The sequence below is a fragment of the Hippocampus bargibanti genome, linkage group LG05, assembly GCF_051943395.1.
Source record: "Hippocampus bargibanti isolate YZ-2025 linkage group LG05, ASM5194339v1, whole genome shotgun sequence".
Lineage (NCBI taxonomy): Eukaryota > Metazoa > Chordata > Actinopteri > Syngnathiformes > Syngnathidae > Hippocampus > Hippocampus bargibanti.
The window spans coordinates 19727082-19747770 of record NC_142738.1 but is presented as its reverse complement, the minus strand read 5'-3'; the positions used below and the strand labels follow the sequence as shown (position 1 = coordinate 19747770).

Genomic DNA, 20689 nt, shown 5'->3' with positions numbered 1-20689 from the left:
CAGATACCAGGCCACCAATTATAACGCGAGCAGACATTTCCCCGTGGAAGTCTTGATGGAACTCACCATGGTGGCCGCAAAATGAATTTGAAATGAATTCTAATGTCGACAAAACAATTTTGTCCCACAATTTACAGAAACACTTATCAGGAGATGCTTCATGAACTAAACACAACGTCAACGCAACACAGGACTTCATCAAGGAGGCCAATAGATGGTGTTACACCAGGGGTGGGCAAACTTTTTGACTCGCGGGCCGCATTGGGTTCTAAAATTTGACAGAGGGGCCGGGCCAGGAGCATTTGGAGGGAGTGTTTGGGCCGGAAATACTAAACCTAAAGCATTAAAGGACAACCGACGCCTCCCGACAAGTTATGTCCATAATTTATAAAATCACTTCAAAAGACTTCGACTCAGCGTATTTTACAAAGATTCCACAGCATATAGCTATATTTTACGTTTTAAGACTTGCGCTGAATATTCATGAAGTCTTGTTTTCGAGTTGATGACGATCCCCATGTGACGTCACGTTTGGACCGCCCCTGACCGAGAAAGCAACACACAATGCATTTTGGGTACTTTGTTTTGTCTGAAAACTTCGTGTTGATCCGTGTTGATGGCGAAATTAGACGGAAAACATAAATAACGCCATGGTGAATCGTTGTGTGTTGCACCAAGACAACTATTTGATATTCGCTGACACAAATTCCCAGCTGACAAATCAGCCCATTTCCAACGGAGCTTGGGCGCAATCTTCTGCATTTTATGGGTGCTACATTGCTGTCATTGACGGCTCAAATTGATATGGGAGGACTGCTTGAATCAATTGCAAACATTTATGCTTTCCTCTTCAGAACTATTTGAATCATATTCATAACTGGATGCGTAACAAGAAAACATCTTCTCCGAATCTGAAGCCATTGTTTTGATTCTCGAGCAAGGCAAGACGTCTTGGCGTGATGTCACGAACAAGTGGGCGGGACCTTCTGAAACTGGTCATTTCCGGATTCATTTTGAAGTCATTTTTATTGGTGTTTTTCATTTAACTAAAAATATCAGCCTGCCTGTTTTGGGTATTTTAGAGGCTATAAAACGTTTTTCTGATGTCAGTGGGAAACAAAAAAAATGGTGCCGGTTGTCCTTTAAATGTAGTGTGTACAAACCTCATAGCACAGTAAGAACACTCCAACCCAATTTATTAACTGTCTTTCAAATGTGAAAAATATCCCTGATCAGTTAATAAATTTGTCTCAAGGAATATGGCGTTTACATCCTATTTCGCAGATACTTGGAGGTGGAAATGGAAATAGATGAAAATAACATGCACTGTGATTTATCAAGATTGCGTCTGTTTTTAATACGTTTTCATTGAAGGGGTAAATTTAAAGAAATCAACATTTATTGAAAAATGGAATCACTTTCAACATTCAAAACATATTATTACACAACGAAATATTCAAGCTCAATAATACCTACTTGTGTTAAATTCGGCCAAATCATAGATGGTTTGTCCTGACCGCGCGCTCAACAAACTCCTCACTGACGCCCTCGCCTTCACGCGCAAACAATACACGTGTACCGTCGCCGAGCACAAGACATAGACTACTTGCAGTTGAAATTTGCATACTCGGCACGGAAGCCAATCAGAAGCCTGCAAGCGTTATAAAGTCGTGCAATTGCATGTCATTTTCCAAAATAGATGCACAGAACCTCAGCCCAGAAGAAAGATTCAAAAGAAGCTATCAACATATGTGACGCTACAAAACGTAAATTTACATTAAACCGTGACTGTAAAGTTTACATGAGACTTATGAAAGGGGCTTAGTGGCTCGTAGGAAGCAATGCAAACGTTGCATTGTGTACCACAATGACAATCGACTATTGCAGCAAAATCTACAGCCATGCATATTTACTGTAAATTAAGCAAGGTAGCATTTGTAGTAGGTACATTCTTGATTAAAAAAAAAACTTTATACTTTGTGACAATGTTTTTTAAAGTGATTAGTTGTCTCATTGTGCTTCAAGTTGTGAAAAATGGGGTAGGCAACTTTTCAGTTATCTGCCCTGTTGTCCGCCAACTTTTTGTCATGAGTTTCAGGCACTGTTTTTACTATAATTTGGGCAAATTCGGCGGGCCGGATTAAAAAGCCTAACGGGCCGTATGTGGCCCGCGGGCTGTAATTTGCCCATGCCTGTGTTAGACTGTACAAGTTAAACATCAGGCTATTGGGAAGCACATGCATTTCGCCCTCCTGAAGAACAAATTGAAGGGAGACATTTCCAGTCTCAATAATAACTTGAAGAGGTGACAGTAAAGGCCGGGAAACTCTTTCCAAACAAAGAATGCAACAAGCTGGTGCATTCAGTGGGTCGCAAGCTTGATGTGTTATCACTTTACCGCTAACGATGAAAACGTTTCTTCAGCCGTCATCTGTACTTCTTTGAACCAGTAAGACTTTAGTTTGCTGACGAAGTTTCTTGGATAAGAAGCGAAACGTCTGACACCTTCAAAGAACTACAGATGACGGACCACTCCTGTACGACTGAGAGCTTACACAGATTTTACCGCTAATTTAATGATGTCCGTTCCGATAATTTTGCTCACCCCAAAATAGTGTGGCTTCAAACAAAAGTTTTGTCCTGGATTGTTGATCATAGCAGCAAGTACATACAATTAAAATCTTCTTTTCCTTTCGGCTTTTCCCTTCAGGGGTCGCCACAGCAAATCGATGTCCTCCATCTATCCCGGTTTTGTGCATCCTCTTCTCTCACACCAGCTACCTTCATGTCCTCTTTGACCACATCCATAAAGCTCCTCTTCGGTCTTCCTCTCGGGCTCCTGCCTGGCAGTTCAAGGCTCAGCATCCTTCTGCCGATATAGACACTCTCTCTTCTCTGGACATGTCCAAACCATCTCAGTCTGGCCTCTCTGACTTTCTCTCCAAAGCCTACATACAATTAAAATAAAAGTTGTAATGTTGAAATGTTGTCTGCGACTAATTTTTTCATCTGAACCCAAATAATTTCAGTCCTCCCAAAAGAAAAAAAAGAAATTGACCTTGGTCCTCAAATATGTTTGGAAGGGTCTTGATAGGACATTTGATATGAGTGAACAAATGAAGACGACTGCACTCCCTAAACTCATATCATGACTATTCAAATTCCAAAGCTAAAATGTGTCACCACACATGAGTCATAATGATTATCCACAGCCCCAGTAATTCCATGTTTATATTTTTAGTGTATCCTTACCTTGTCATCCAAATTATTTGTATTAAAACGACGGGTATTCTGTAAAATAACGACAACAATGAAATTGAGGGAAAATAAAAAGGAGGTGTGATGTGACTCAAGCGTCCAGGTAGGAGGATGCTTGTGGAAATGAGAGGGGCGAGAGGGGGAGAGGGGGAGGCGCCCTCTCGTAGCTCAGCCTGACAAATAAAGAGTTAACGGGGCGGTGGGTTTGCCCATTCTCCACTTTGAGTGACGTGATCATTTCTCTTCTTCCCCCAAGTTTTCTTGTTATCAGAGCAGGCGTCCGAGCTGCTTGGACGCCAGCTGCGTGGTGTGTGTCCGAGCGCGTGCGCGTCTCTATGCTTGCGTGACACCCTCGAGCACGACAACACGCCGACAACGTTACTGACGTGACGAGCCAGCTCCGACTACAAGAAAAAAATAATCAAGATGACTTTTTCTTCTCCGGCGGACTCCTCGATGTTGTGCCGAGGCGTGAAGCTTTCTCTCTGAGCGGAAAGTGGATCTTCCCGAAAACGGCGAGTGGCTATTTCGCGTGCGAAGAAAAAAGGAGGAGTTTGGCGGAAATCCCCACAAATACAGCCACAAATGCCACGGAGGAAACAAGAGGCGCCCAAGCGCGCACCAGGTACGTGTCCCACTATCTCGCGTGTCAAAAAAATCTCATCGTGTTATGTTTAATTCAGTTCATTGTTTGCTAACAATGATATATGCAGTCATTGGTAGGACGTTGACGACCGCTTTCTCTTGCTGAAACTTCTTTGCACAAGTAAAAACAAACGAAGTCTCATCCGTGCCCCCCCCCCTCGCTCTCACACACACACACACACACACACACACACACACACACACACACACACACACACACACACACACACACACACACACACACACACACACACACACACACACACACACACACACACACACACACACAAACACACACGCACACTCTCTTCCTCTCTCTCTCTCTGAACAAGATAAACAATTTCGGAGCACACAATGGGAGTTTCGTGGGCTGGAATGAGCCATAATCGACAGTTGCCATGTCCGATTTGACGGTTGATTGATTGGCTGTCACGCGGCTTTGATGTGATCCCTCCCGATTTGCATCAGAAAATCACTTCCAACCATGTGCTGCAGGCTCCTGACGTCACATTTGAACCACTTTCAAAGGAATTGAGTACTTTTTTCGCCTCCCCTCATGCACAATCGCTGATGGTGAAGTGACTCACACAAAAAAGTGGAGGCTGTGCTCACTTTCTTGTTTTTCGTTTCAAACCGCGCATGTTTGCATTTTTTTTATACTTAATAATTCCAAATATACGTACTTCTAAACCCGTAACGAAGTATGTACTTGTTGAAACAACAGGTGGCGCTGTAGCGAGTCTTTTTTGCCAGCCAGGAACCTGGAAAAAGTCAATAATATTTGAGTTTTTTGATCAGGTATGTGGAAAATAGGAAACCCACCCTCCTTTTTTAATCAACATTTGTCTTGGGCAGCAGAATTGGCTAGTGGGTAGCAATTCTGCGTCGCAATTCTGAGGTTAGGATATTGAATCCAAACTCTTGCCTTCCTGGGTTGAGTTTACATGTTCCCTGTGGACTCTTTTTTTTTTCTCCCGCATTCCAAAAATATGCACACTCGGTTAATTGTACACTATAAATTGTCCCTGGGTGTCCATGTGAATGGTTGTTTTTCCTGCCTCTTATCCAAAGTCAGCTGGGATCATCTCCTGCTCCTCTGCGACCCGAAAGATGATAAGAATAATAATGGCCATTATTTATGTTTGTTGTATTTGGCCAAAATCTGAATATGGTGTTGAATAATTCTTCTGAGAAAAAAAATATATTTTGTAGTGTATCTCTGCGTGAATGTAGCACATCTTTCCATTGCTTATTGAGCTTATGTTGTTCTTCAGAACACAAACTAGTTAAGTGGCACCTCTGAGGGTTGTTGGCAAACAATGCATTTCCGTGTTGCCACAATTCAATCACAACACATTTAATGACCAATCATTTCCACAAATGACGGATTTTGTAATTACAGTATATGTCCCACAAATGAGTTTGTCCATGCCAAACAGAGAGACAGTTGTGCAGAGTGACATTGTTCTTGTCGAAGAGTTGTGCGTTGAAAACTGTTAGGTCTGAAGAGTGTTTCTGAAAGTCATTAGCATGCATACAATCCCCCAAAAGACGTGTCTTATACAAGTACCCAGGCTTGCTTGAAACACACACACTGAAAACATCACTGTCCCGTGTGCACATGTTCTTCCATCTGAACACACACACACACACACACACACACACACACACACACACACACACACACACACACACACACACACACACACACACACACACACACACACACACACACACACACACACACACACACACACGCACACCCAGTGGCCAAGGGAGGTGGGAGGAGCGGGTAAGGGGTTGTAAAAGGAGCTGTGTGCTATGTAATGGAGGGGAGGAATGGGTTTGCTCTGTCAGACCGGGCCGCCACAACGGCTTTGTTTCATGTTTGATTTAATTGTCTCCACCCTGACAGGCCCATTCATCAATGGTTTTAATGGTCAATCAGAGACAGGCTGAGTGAGTGCTCCCATTCTGTTTAGCCATAAGCTGGCCCGGGCTTTTATTTCATCAAAATGCCCCAGCCTAATGTACATGCTCACTGGCTCAGAGTGGCCGCGGGGAGCACATAAAGAATGACTGAAAGCTTTCTGATTTCAGATCAGTGAGAAGGTTGTTTTGTTCCTCCTTCTTTCTCGTTCTCCTCCTGCCCGCTACATGGCTGTTTGTCTGTTGATGAAAGGGAATAAAAAGGCTGTAATACAGATCGTTTGCTGTTTGTAGAAAACATTTTTTTTTGCCAAAACCAAGCTTCTTTGTGCATTCATTCATCCATCCATTTTCTTCATTTTTTTCACACTCCCCTTGCAACCGTGTCAGTCAGCCTGTGCAGCTGCAAGTTATAAAGTTGTCAACTGTTCAGTGGCACACAAAGGGTGATGATGAATTGATTGTAGCACAGAGCGTGGTGATAGAGAGTGCAAAGAAAAGGATGACAGATGATGGGCCTTGATTAGGGACTTAGGGGGAGAGTCGGCCCACTGCAACCTTGAGACTTGCATGAAATATCTACCTCCCCCATACACACACACACACGCACGCATAGAGCCGCACACCCTGCTTTGCTCCTTCATTGTCTCTGAAGCGCGCACGCAAGCCCACACAAACACACTCTCTTGCCATCTTCTGTGTAAGTCCCTCCACAATCGAAAACTTGTCTTGCCTGCTTCATTAGCATCATTCCAATTAACTGAGAGGCTGATGGAGTCCTGACAGGCCTTGTGATTGAAGCTGACAAGCTCGGGGTCCTCGGCCGAATGAGGTTTACCACCACTTTGATGTAATCAACTTGATATTACACCGAGCTGCTCGCCTTTGGTTGTGCTGTAACTCAATTTTGTCCTGTGGGTGACAAATGGGCCGCGTACCTGCATCAGGTCTGAGTGACAGCTTTGTAACCTAACTGCGCAAATGTGTATGTGGAAGGAGGACCCCTCCTTGTTGCCGATGATGGCCCAAAACCGTTGCAATAAATTTACCAATTCAACACCAACAATGGCTTTACAACATAGAGCAAAGTTACACAGCTGCTGGGTCTTTGCGGTAACCCGACTGCAGGGAAAGGGAAGCTGCCATTAGAGAGAGCGGGCCTGGATTTTCTATTTACTCGTGCAACTGTTTTTGAGGCAGAAAGAGGGCCAGGGGAGCTGGTCCAGTTTGGAACATTCTCCATTGTAACAGGCTCCTGTTTCTGCAGGCGCAGATTTATAAGTGCCAGACTGGCAGCCATCACTCATGAGGGCATGCGTGCGTTCAAATCACTGGGCATCTGATTTCTGATTTGTTGGCTTGGCTCATGCTGTGTGTGTGGTAGGGATAGACTGGTAGTGAGGTATTTGTAACCACAGCCCACTTGCTTGGATCAACTTGTGTCTTCTTTCCGTGTGCCAAGTCAGCAACACAAAATACAAATACTTGGAGCCCACATTGCGCACACATGTCGTGTCTACGTTGGAAAAGTAAAATGAGGTGAAGTGTTTGCATTTCTCTCCGCATACTTGCTGTTTTATGTGTGAGAAGCGTGGCCTTACAGCAGCGGGGGTCAAGCAACTGTTAAACAATAACGCACCTCCTTATATTCACAGGTTTCAGTCAATGTCAAAGCCTTGCAGGCCTCCATGCTAATGAAAGTCTTTTGGCTGGATTCCGTCAAAGCTGAGTCATGTCTGTGATCTATGTGTCTGATAAGTGCATACCTAATGAGGCCGTGAGCACTAGTGGAAGGAGGAAGGCTGACAGAATGTTTCCCACTGGTATTGACAGATGCCTTTTTGTTTTTGCCATCGGCCTTGAATCCATAAATCCTGCCTGGTTAATGATAACATTGCCACCCTGCCAGGAAGTGATTGCAAAAGATGAGAAAAGGCAAAGCGGGGGAGGACAAAGAGGAGGTGTTGGTGTAGCGGTTGATCAGAATCAGAATCAGAATCAGAATCATCTTTATTGCCAAGTATGTAGAACACACAAGGAATTTGATGAGAAAGAGAAGAAAAGTGGGATCTTAAAGTGGCCCTCCTATGCTTTTTAACACACACTTGACAGATGTCAGGCCATCGGGTTGGGCTCTGAGATGAGAAAGAAGCACAGGGTCACAAATAGAAAAACATTAGCCATCCCTTCTTCCAGCTTTCGGTGAATTTCAGATGAGGTTTTCACCAGGGAATGCTGTCTTGGCACTGAGTAGCACGCTTTGTAAAAATAGTCTCACCGCTCTTGTGATAGATGCAGCTGCACTGTAGCGACAATTGGGACGCACTGTAGCACTCTAAGCTCCACCAACCCAGCCTCACTGAGTCCTCACAGAGGTAGAGACCCTGGCGGGAGATGTGCTCTTTTTGGGGAAACTGAGCTCCGCTGTTCTTTGGGGGGCCTGAAACCCAATCCAGGAGGAGAATAGCCCGGCCATGCCAGAGAGCCGATTTCCTTTTCAACAGAGTCATTTATCACTGACCCACCCTTTGCTTCTGACATGGTGACATGTGTCATTTATCAAACTGGCTTTAGCAGACACGCATGGGAGGGAGGTGGATGTGTATGCTGTGGTAGGCTGCGAGAGTGAAAAACAGGCAGACAAAAGACGGAAGAAGAGGGAAAGAGTTGAACGGTCAGAGGAAAAATGATGTGCAAGGAAATGCTACTTTTTGATGCTGACGTTTGAGTGATTTTTCTGGGAAGCCTCCCTGAAAGCTTCAAGAAGTTGGACAAAGGAGGAAGAGACGATTGAGTTACACTAAGTTAATGTTTTGACGAGTGACAGAATGTTCCTCAATGACTGAAGACATCTTTAAGAAGAGAACAAATAACATACCATCTCAAATAGCATACCATCTCGACAAGTGTTTGATTTGTTTTTGTGTCCACATAATGTATCCAAACAGAGATCTCTCAGACAGGCGCTCTGTACGACCCTGCGTGTGCGTGTGTATGTTACCATATGGCGCCAGTGTTTAATGTGGTATGTGTGTGCGTGTGTGTGTGCTTGCTGTTCCCTGATGAGCAGGGCTGACAGGTATCACTCACTCAGCAGCCTGACCTTTAAATGAACCTGTGCTGCTTTGCTCTCCCGTGGCCCTAACAGGCTCTCTGAAAGATGGATGTTTCTTTAAAAATCAGATTAATGATGGATACCAGGCTTATAGTGCCATTTATCATGAAGAATATTATTTAGGCTGGTCGTGTATGTCTGTAACTGGAGAGCCCGGATGAGAAGAAGCAGGGTGGAAAGCCTTAGACAGACACTCACTGTTTGATGGATGTGCTCTCTCTCTCTGAGTGTTACTAGACACCAGTGCCGCAGCAGTAGACCATAATCAGATAGCCCGCGGATGTTTATACCGAAACGACACTTCCAGCAATGGAGGCCTGTTGTATGAAAGGTATAATCTCAGAAAACAGAAATCAGAACCTCAAAGGGATCATAAGGAACCGAGAGTGTTTGTGAAAAGTCACATCTGGCCGTGCTCACGTTCATCAAGGTAAAGAGTCCGACCACAGAGATTGAGGTTTGAACAGATTCCTTATTTAAATGATGTGCTTCTTTCTTTGTTTGTCCAAAAAAATCAGTTATCAATGAAGTGACATTAAAATAAAGTGCTCTGAGTGCCTTGAAGGTACAAAAATTCTAAACCCCAGAAGTGGAGCCTTTTGAACTGTGTCCAACTATCATACTAACCACACTCTTTTTTACTGAGAAGAATAACATATTTTGTCAATGTAAAACTTCACATTTGCCACATTTTTTTGGTGGCTCTTTTACCTTCTCCTGTTTCTCGAGATTTACGGTGGCCGTCCATCTCCAAGTGTTGTCCATCACCCCCTCGTTGCTAGGCATTCATGGCAGCAGCTGCGTAATGAGAAATGGAGGGCTATGCTGCTTTCTTTTAACTTCCCCACTTCCCCATTTCTCTCTCTCTCTCTCTCTCTCTCTCTCTCTCTCTCTCTCTCTCTCTCTCTCTCTCTCTCTCTCTCTCTCTCTCTCTCTCTCTCTCTTTCTCTCTCACTGTCACTCACACACGCTGAGATGTATGTGAAGTCACACTTTTTCGTCCAGGATGAAACAAAATCCTTCTAATTTATTTTCAACTATTTGCTATTTATTCGGATTGAAGATGATGCATTTTCAGATACACTCTGAAACTGTCATAATCATATAATTTGTCCCTGGGGTGGTATCGTTGGGGTTACTGATTTTTTTCTATCTATGACATTCTTAGAGTTTGGAAAGCTATTACTACCTTATTAGCCATAGAGGAGATACACTCACCTTGGAGTACAATTATTCACTGTTTGGGTTCCTTGAAGATTGTACCTTGAGGGAGAAAAAAATCACTTCTTCCCCGAATCCCCTAAGACTCTCATGTATCCACATCAATAAGAGTAAAAGGCCAACACTTGAACATGCAGTCATACAAACCATCATACTTTCACAGTGACATGTTGAAGCTGATGCTGTGTAAGCCGGTGCTGAAAATATTTAATTGAAGTTATTCTATGTATTAGATAAAAGACTAGAATTAGTGCGACTTCAACTCATTTGAACTGCATGTTGAACATATTTTTTGTTGAGTTTGACTCATTTTTACTGAAATGGTTAAGTTTGCCCGCGGTCTTGTGATTGACTCCATTCACATATACCAATATGTCATTGATTGTCTTCTTATATGAGGCTGAAGCCATGATGGAAGAGGTAAGCAAAAAAATAATATATATATATATATATATTTATTGGATAATGGAGAAAGTGCAGGCCATAGCATTCCGTACTTCATATTCCCCGTCTTGTTTGTGACGTATCGAAAAAGCATGGTTTATTCGTCTCCAGATAAATCAACACTGTGGTCCATCAGACACCGTAAAAGTATAATGGAGAGAGAAAGGAAGACAGCGGAAGTACAACAGAGCACAAAATACCATATGTAATCGACTGTTCTCACGCAAAGCAAGTCTACAACTGTAGCGAAGCGAGTTGACCCCGGTAGTGTTCAGAGAGTGCCTTTTATATCAGTGCTGCTCCGCAAACTACCATTTACTCCCGAGTACATTTTGAAACTACCTCCTGAGCAAGGTTAAAATTGCTCCAGTATAAGCTGTTTACAGAGAATACACTCGTGTAACTTTGTAGATGTGAGCACTCCACCGGGGCAGCCTCGGTGCTACACTGGAGTAAAAGTTTCCATGTGAATGCCCCTTTGGTCTCATGATGTCAAAATGTGATCGGTATGATGAGGATGACTTTTTGTCATCCTTTGTGTGTGTGTGTGTGTGTGTGTGTGTGTGTGTGTGTGTGTGTGTGTGTGTGTGCGTGTGTGTGTGTGTGTGTGTGTGTGTGTGTGTGTGTGTGTGTGTGTGTGTGTGTGTGTGTGTGTGTGTGTGTGTGTGTGTGTGTGTGTGTGTGTGTGTGTGTGTGTGTGTGTGTGCGTGCGTGCGTGTGTGTCAGGCCTGGGAGATAATTGAATGATATGATCAATATCAATATAAAATACATTTGATCAAATGAATCTAAGTATTTAAAAAGTAGAAATGAAGCCCAACTCTACCAGCTGTGTGGAGTGTTCAGAGGACAGTCAGGCATTAGTTTTGCACATGCAAGTAAGAGACGAGAGCAAGCCTTGGGGGGTTGATTTTGTGTATATAGCCGTCACTTAAGTGTGTTTGGCTCCAACTCATCGCTTTAACTCATTTAATTGTTGAGCCATCTTTGTTGTGGATTGGTTTGTAAGACACATTCAGCTTTTCTATGAACCATAGAGATTTTTCTTTAAACGGGGCTTGAACGGAGAGTATCGTGGGACTCCCTCTTGAACAAGACGGCGCTTCGGCTGACGGCTCAATCTTGAGATAGCTATGGCAGTGGCCGCCTGCTTTTAATGTTCATGTTGTGCTTCACGGAAAAACACTCTGGAAACAAAAGAAAGACGTGCTTTTCTATTTGCTTTATGTGGAATCACCGGACAAGATTTGCAGGATGCCATGAAAAGACACAGTGATTGTCAAAAGAATATCAAGTATGATTTCATGTGGATTTGATTGGATGTACCTTTATTAGTCTCACAGTGGAGAAATTTACATTTCACTGCAGCAAAGTTATGAAAGGAAAGAAAGAAGTAGAAAAACAAAAATGTACATGCACTCCGTACACATTGGCTTTCAAGATTTGTCAACCGGTGTTCCCACGTGGTTTAAGTCAGTAGCTGTCATCGAGACGCCGGTTCTGGTGACATCTGATACGAATCTGCAAATTAGGATTCAAGTGTACAAACAGGATGCCGAGTAAACATCCAAGTGTTTTTTTTCCTTTTGCGCAGAGGGTCAGATTTTCGTTTCTAGTGCAAGTCGATTGCAAAGCACAGTCTCAGTTTGCGCATGTTTTGAGTTTTCTTTCTCTTAGTATTTTGCTTGAATTTTCACATGTAGGACTGGGCGGAATGGGGAATTTGAACCTTTGTGCACCAGCCAATCCGAGCGGCATCCTTCATCTGCATCAAAGTCAGTGTGATCTGAGTGCAGTACATCCTGCCATTAATGTGAAATGGAAGACATGACACCTTTTTGCTACATTGAAACAGAGAAAAAAAATCTGTATGCTTTTTTTTTAGTTGAATGAACGTTGTTTTCTGGTTTACAGAAATTGGGCAAAAGGGAGATGAAGAAATCCGGCTGTGAACACATGTCATGATACAGTCTGCTTTCAGAATCAGAATCAGAAAACCTTTATTCGTCCCACAATGAGGACATTTGCAGTCCACAGCAGCAATTTGAAAGGGGATGAGGTGGGGGGGGGGGGGTGATAGGATAGAAAACAAGATATTATATTAGTATTATTATATATTTATAACTCACTTGTCTTTTTCTTTCGGCTTTTCCCTTCAAGGGGTCGCCACAGCGAATCAGTGTCCGCCATCTTTAGAGGTTGGATCCACATGTTTGTTTTGGCCAAGCTCGTACGTCGTATGCCCTTCCTGACACAACCCTCTGTATTTATCCGGGCTTGCGACAGGCACAAGAAGACTTATGTCCCTTTGTGGCTACAGAACAAGCAACTCGCTCAGTAAAAGGCTTCCAAACACAAAATGGTCATCGGCACAGCAACATTCAAAAAAACCAAAAACTATACTCACCGTTTATGATAATGCTCTGATCTTAACGCATCAGACAAGAGTACCCACAGGTAACGTGAAAGTTAGTGGATGCTCTCTGTGCACAAATAAATAAAGTCATATAAATTAAAATATTTGTTATAGTGTTTTTTTTTACATGAGTAAATCGATATATCCAATCCTGCGGCATGTAAATTTTCTCCCTGCGTTCATAGAAATAGTATCGTAATAAGCAGTACTATCGATATAACCGATATCGATATAACGAGACTTTACTGTATCACCTTACTGTTCAGATGTGGCGGTGCCGGACTCTGCTATGATTGGTCCCTGCTCTCAGGTTGGGGGGGGCAGAGGACTACTCCCTGCAGCTTCACTGATTGCCTCTATTGTCCTGACTGACGACTGGCCTGATTGCTCTATTTGCTCTGGTATCACCTCATCAGCATAACTAAGCCTATGTTGCCTAAGCAGTCTTTTGTACGAACGATCCAAATTGAACCACACTGAAGATACAAAAAGGAGAGGAGTAGCAGTACCTTACATTGCAGGAGTTACTGAAAAACTACAGAGTCCTTTGGGAACATAAAATTCCTACTTATTTCAAACCGATAAACACTTTAAGGATAAGGATGAAACACTTTAAAAATTAGTGCATCCAAAAAATAGGCTTCCAAATGAAAAACAAAGTAATGTAGTTTATTCAATACATTGTAAGAATGAAAATTGGAAAGAGCAATACATTGACTAAACAAATTCTCAAAAAAAGACTATCAACATCGCAGGGATAATACTAGTGGGCCTCAATCGGTAGTACATCTCATCTCATTTTCCGTACCGCTTATTCCTCATTAGGGTCGCGGGGGTTGCTGGAGCCTATCTCAGCTGTCTTCAGGCATGAGGCGGGGGACACCCTGAATTGGTTGCCAGCCAATCGCAGGGCACACAAAGACATACAACAGTCACTCTCACACTCACACATAGGTACAATTTGGAGTGGTCAATCTGCCTGCCATGCATGTTTTTGGAGTGTGGGAGGAAACCGGAGGACCCGGAGAAAACCCACGCGGGTCCGGGGAGAACATGCGAACTCCACACAGGGAGGCCGGACCGGGACGCGAACCGGCGACCTCTGCACTGTGAAGCCGGTGTGCTAACCACTCGACTACCGGGCCTCGGCAGTACATATGCACCTAAAATTTAGCAACCCCTCATTTGACGACAATGAGGTTAAAATCTTAGCGAAAGAAAATAGATGGTAGATGGTTTGAAAGGGGAGTAAAAGAAGCTATTTTCATAAAACAGCAAAATCCTTCATTAAACAGACTGCTTAGGCAACATAGGCTTAGTTATGCTGATGAAACTGCCAGAAAGACTTTAGCTCGCTGTAGAAGCATCTTGGATAAGAAGCGAAACGTCCGACACCTTCAAAGAAGTACAGATGACGGCTGAAGAAACCTTTTCATCGATTTACATGATTTTTGGTAGTTAATTTAAGCAACAAAAAAACTGAGGAGCCATTTGGGAGCCATTTGGAAGCCAAAAGAGCCCGATCTTTTCAGTGAGCCGAGCCATACCTCACTGCATTTCCGTTTCAGGTTTAGCAGTGAAAATATGTTGGAACAATACAATCATTTACCTCGCCATTTCTTTTCTATACTGCTTATTTTGTTAAGCTCCGGGGTAAATAGAACATTTCCCACTTAACTTTGGGCAAAAGAAGGACAACTACCAGGACTGGTCACCAGCCACACTCACAGGCCGCACATAAAGACATCTATTCATCAATTCCATCAAAGAGTAGGGACAAAACCCATCATGCTGCAGACACCATCGTGGGGCCTATGAACATTCTGTAAAATAAATAAATCAATACATTTTTAACAGCAATTTCAAAAGGCACATTGAAATGTCCATTCGTACTTTACACAAGTGAAATATGTTTTCCATGTTTTGTGTCCACTTAGATAGACAGTTTACTCACATTTTGCTTTCTTTCTCTCTGTCGCTCTGTCTCTCTGTCTCTCTCTCTCTCTCTCTCTCTCTCTCTCTCTCTCTCTCTCTCTCTCTCTCTCTCTCTCTCTCTCTCTCTATCTATCTATCTATCTATCTATCTATCTATCTATCTATCTATCTATCTATCTGTCTGTCTGTCTGTCTGTCTGTCTGTCTGTCCGTCGGTCCACCGCCCGTCCATCCATGTATATATATATATATATATATATATATATATATATATATATATATATATATATATATATATATATATACAGTAAAGTCTCGTTATATCGATATTCAAGGGAGTCCGATATATATATATATATATATATATACACAGAGAGAGAGAGAGAGAGAGAGAGAGAGAGAGAGAGAGAGAGAGAGAGAGAGAGAGAGAGAGAGAGAGAGATGATATAGACACACCAATCTACTATATACATTGCCACTAAATCCCCTTTGTGAAGTACATTACATTAACAAGTTTTCAACCCTAAGCTTTGCTTGAGGCCAAAATAATCTCTGTTTCTCTCATCTCCCATATCACACAATCACACATCCTGCTTCACTACAATCAGCGGACACAATGTATTCACAATGCCATCAGGGGGTAGAGAAAACACATGCACACAAACAACAAATAACAAAGGCTTCATGATCACAGTAAAATATGATTGATTGTGTTATCATAATGTCACAGCACACGAGTGACTGAAGAAACAAACGAACAAAAGTGGGGCCTAAAAATGGCTGAACTCACGAAAGGTCTTGGTGACCTGACCTGTATTTCAGTTTTGGAAAATTCATTTGTTCGTTCGTTCGTTCGTTAATTCATTCATTCACCTTCCAAGATAACTTATCCTAACTAGGGCTGCGGGTGTGTGTGTGTGGGGGGGGGGGGGGTGGTTGGTGCTGGAGCAGTGACGTGCAGTCAGTGGAGGCAGGGGAGGCAGTGCCTCACCTGTCATCATGGAAAGCTGTCATGGAAATATCAAATGAAAAAATAAATTAAACAGTTATATGTATTTAGTGATTTGTACTTTAAAGTTCTTGTCCATTTAACTTCACCGTTTTAGGATTTATTTCTAAATCGCTGAATTTTCACATTTACCGTTCAAATACTAAGTAGAGACGAGCAGTGAGGCACCAGCCGGCTGATCCTCACTATGGATTGCGCAATCACTAGGCTTACTGTGCTGGCTTGCTCTGCAGTGAGACCGCATTGCTGTCCTTCTGCATATCGCTATTAAAGCGTTCAAACACGTTTAGTATATGAACTAAATTTCTACGGTTTAGCTGGTGTATATAATGTAGAGTCATTGTACATTATAAACACTGTACTCCAGTGTTTATTTTGTTTTATTTTTATCAAAACGCTGTGCGTAGGTGAGGCACACAGTTTTCCCGCCTCATGACAGGCAGGGGGCGCTTGTGATTCCAGAGATACTTCTTACTCCACGTCTGCAGAATAATAGAATTAGAGACAGAAAGCTACAGTAAACAGTTAGCAAGTAAAGTGCAACCCTGCAGTCATTTTTTCATGTTGCTTGGCCTCACTTTCAGAATGAAGGATTACATATCTAAATTGAAAGAATTTTCTAAACTGGACTTTCAATCGAAGCAGGAGGTAATAATTAAAGGAAGACCAACACCGGAGCTAAAAGGTTTGCTTCAGACAACGGGACACAATAATCGCTCTTTTCAGGCGGACTGGTACACACGAAAAGGCTGGCTGTGTCGATGTCCAGCAAGAAACCGCCTTTTCTGCTTTTCCTGCCTTCTGTTCTCAATTTGTGACAATGTCTGGACTCAAATGGGATATTGTGACCTTAAAAATTTACAACGGAGCCTCATCAAAAATGAGCGAAGACTCAACATCAGCATCCACAATGCTAAGGTAAAGGAGAACCGGGAGATTTTAAAAGATCTCATCAATGCCACCTGCTTCCTTGCCAAACAACAGCTGGAATTTCGTGGAAATGATGAAAGTAAGAGCTCTGCTCATCGTGGCAACTATGTTGAACTATTACATGCTTTCGCTCAGAAAGATGACAGGCTAGCGAGTCATTTTGGGACATCCACTATATTTTCTAGCCTGTGAAACAGAATACAGAACGATTTAATTGAAGCAGTTGATGATGTCATTAGAAATGACATTAAAAAGGAGATCGGTGCAGCCCCATTTGTTGCTGGAGAAGTAGACGAGATTGTCATTCTCAGCACTGAAAACATACAGTCGGAACAGGACTGATCAAGGACGACTTTCTTCACTGGCAGTGATCTCCGTTGAGACAGAGAGACTTTTAAAACTGAAGAAAGATAAGGAAGGCTTCTACAAAGAAGTTATCGATGCCTTTCTTCAGAAGGAGCGGCGCATGGACTAAAGGTAACACGATAAAAACGTTTTTTTAAATTATTTTTTTCTATGCTACAGTTTGTATATATAAAAAATGCTGACATGAAATTTTAAACAAAATACATTAACTGTTGCCAATCAAATGGTGACGTCTGTGTAAGCTCTCAGTCGTACAGGAGTGGTCCATCGATGAGAAGGTTTCTTCAGCCGTCATCTGTACAAAAGTGAAGGTTTCGGACGTTTCGCCTCCTGTCCAAGAGGCATCGTCAGCGAACTAAAGTCTGACTGGTCGTATCGGCCCCATTTATATATCCCTAATGTCCACACATGGTGGCGCCGGACACAGCTATGATAGGTCCCTACTCTCAGGTTGGGGCCCTACTGATTGTTCCTACATTCCTGACTAACGACTGGCCTATTACCCCCACTCCCCCCGGTATCACCTCATCAGCATTGCGAAAGTTGCCTAACCTGTTTTGCCTAAGCAGGCTATTGTATGAACGATCCGAAAACCGATTCAAACCGATTTGCCTTAACGTGTTTATCGGTTTGAAAACCGATACAAACCGATAAACACGTTAAGGCAAAAATTAGTGCATCCAAAAGATAGGCTACCAAATGAAAAACAAAGTAATGTAGTTTATTCCATACATTGTAAGAATGAAAATTGTAAAGAGCAGTACATTGGGGAGACTCAACAAATTCTCAAAAAAAGACTTTATCAACATCGCAGGGATAATACTAGTGGGCCTCAATCGGCAGTACATTTGCACCTAAAAGCTAGCAACCACTCATTTGACGACAATGAGGTTAAAATCTTAGCGAAAGAACATAGATGGTTTGAAAGGGGGGTAAAAGAAGCGATTCTTATAAAACAACAAAATCCTTCATTAAACCGGTCTGGTGGGGTGAGGTTCAATTTGGATCGTTCATACAATAGCCTGCTTAGGCAAAACAGGTTAGGCAACTTTCGCAATGCTGATGAGGGTCGTTATGCTGATGAGGTGATACCGGGGGGAGTGGGGGTAATAGGCCAGTCGTTAGTCAGGAATGTAGGAACAATCAGTGGGGCCACAGGGAGGGGTCCCCTGCCCCCCCCCCCCCCCCCCCAACCTGAGAGTAGGGACCTATCATAGCTGTGTCCGGCGCCACCATGTCTGGACATTAGGGATATATAAATGGGGCCGATACGACCAGTCAGACTTTAGTTCGCTGACGAAGCCTCTTGGATAGGAGGCGAAACGTCCGAAACCTTCACTTTTGTACAGATGACGACTGAAGAAACCTTCTCATCGATGAATCAAATGGTGAATAAACTACTCTGTAGAGTTCATATGTTTGTAAATCTGACTATGATGACGTCAGTGCCTCACCAGCCATGAACCTCACCGCACGTCACTGTGCTGGAGCATATCCCAGCCAATTGCAGGGCACGCAGAAACAAACAACCATTCGTGCTCACAAACACATTGACTTGATTCAAGAATCATCATCCCCAATTCTATTGTTTGAATGTCCTTGTGAATACAAATGACAAAATCCTCATTGAAAAATAGTCATCTGAGTTTGCGTGTGTGTATTTATGTATTACATAATAATAATACATTTCATTTCGAAGCATCTTTCAAAACTCTCAAGGGCACTTTACAGTCAGTTTTTTCTGAAATATATATATATATGTGTGTGTGTGTGTGTGTGTGTGTGTGTATACAGTGAGACCTTGGCTTGCGAACTTAATTGGTTCCCAGACAGTGTGTAAGGCGAAAAGTGTGTATCCCCCAAAAAAAGTTTCCCATAGGAAACCATTAAAATGAGAATAATTCGTTCCAGGTCTCCATAAAATATAATTTTTAACTAAATAAGCCTTAAAACTACACACAACATAACTTCATCAATTCTATGTATAATAAATGTGCTATTGTATTGTAATGAAAGAAATACACTGCACTGCATAATAAAGTCACTTTATTGTGATGATCGTTGGTAGCTCTTAATTGACACCTGTTGCTTTCTGACTTGTAAGGTCTTACGAAACTGAGGCATCACATTATCATTCATCATGTTGATGATTCTCATAGCCACAGTCTTTTCTGGATGGAACTGTCCAATAAAAGCCTAAAATTCCACTTAGCAAATCAAATCCTGTGTGTTGGGGACCTTATTATGGTCGGCAACAAGCTCCTCGATGTCATCTGCATCCACTTCACGTCCCATGTTCTGTCCAATGGAAACAATGTCGTCCAAAACAACAGTCATGAGGATCAAATCCTTCAAAGTCCCTCTCAAGGATGCATGCGGGCCACAAATTCTCCCATGCTGCTTTCAAGGGTCGAAGGGTGACATCATGCCAATCCTTTTCGATCAGCTGAACACAATGATAAACATTGAAATGGACTTAGCATATCCGCTAAGCGGCTAAATCAGACAAACACACACCTCGTTCGTGTTTCTCAATGATCTCCTTCTTCTACTCGACTGTAATTTTGTTTTATGTCTTCTTCGGCTGACCACAAGCCTGTGGTGTCTTTTTCGGTCCCAAAAAAGCAAAAGTATCTGTAAAAAAACTCATTGGATGGGATTGACGTGTGTGTGTGTGTGTGTGTGTGTGTGTGTGTGTGTGTGTGTGTGTGTGTGTGTGTGTGTGTGTGTGTGTGTGTGTGTGTGTGTGTGTGTGTGTATATATATATTAAAAAAAAATCCTCGTCTCACCCCTCATGGGTGGTGTCTGTCCACCATTTTAGCTTGGGTCCTCTACCAGAGGCCAGGAAGCTTGAGGGTTCTGCGCAGTATCCGTGCTGTTCCCAGCACTGCGCTTTTCTGGACCGAGATATCCGATGTTGTTCCCGGGATCTGTTGCAACCACTCGTCGAGTTTGGGGGTCACTGCCCCGAGTGCTCCGACCACCACAGGCACGACTGTCACCTTTACCTTCCAGTCTCTCTCCAGCTCCTCTCTGAGCCCTTGGTATTTCTCGATTTTCTCATGTTCCTTCTTTCTGATGTTTCCATCACTCGGGACCGCTACATCCACAACAACGGCTTTCCTTTCCCCTTTATCTATGACCACGATATCTGGTTGGTTGGCCATTACCATCTTGTCAGTCTGTATCTGGAAGTCCCACAGGATCTTTGCTCGGTCATTCTCTACCACCTTGGGAAGTGTTCCTCATTTTGACCTTGGGGTTTCCAGTCCATACTCCGCACAGATGTTTCGGTAGACTATGCCAGCCACCTGGTTATGGCGCTCCATGTAAGCTTTCCCTGCCAGCATCTTACACCCTGCAGTTATGTGTTGGATTGTCTCAGGTGCCTCTTTGCACAACCTACACCTTGGGTCTTGT

General features: G+C 42.9%; 1 protein-coding gene across 1 annotated transcript in view; it reads left to right on the top strand.

The window, feature by feature from the left end:
• The first annotated feature begins 3323 nt into the window (after window positions 1–3323).
• The window catches only part of tshz3a (teashirt zinc finger homeobox 3a), a 40077-nt gene continuing 22711 nt past the window's right edge, over window positions 3324–20689 (top strand). The window contains exon 1 of the mRNA XM_088997189.1: window positions 3324–3883. Within this exon, the coding sequence (XP_088853315.1) occupies window positions 3844–3883 (40 nt within the window). The 5' untranslated portion in view covers window positions 3324–3843. The remainder of the gene's footprint in view (window positions 3884–20689) is intronic.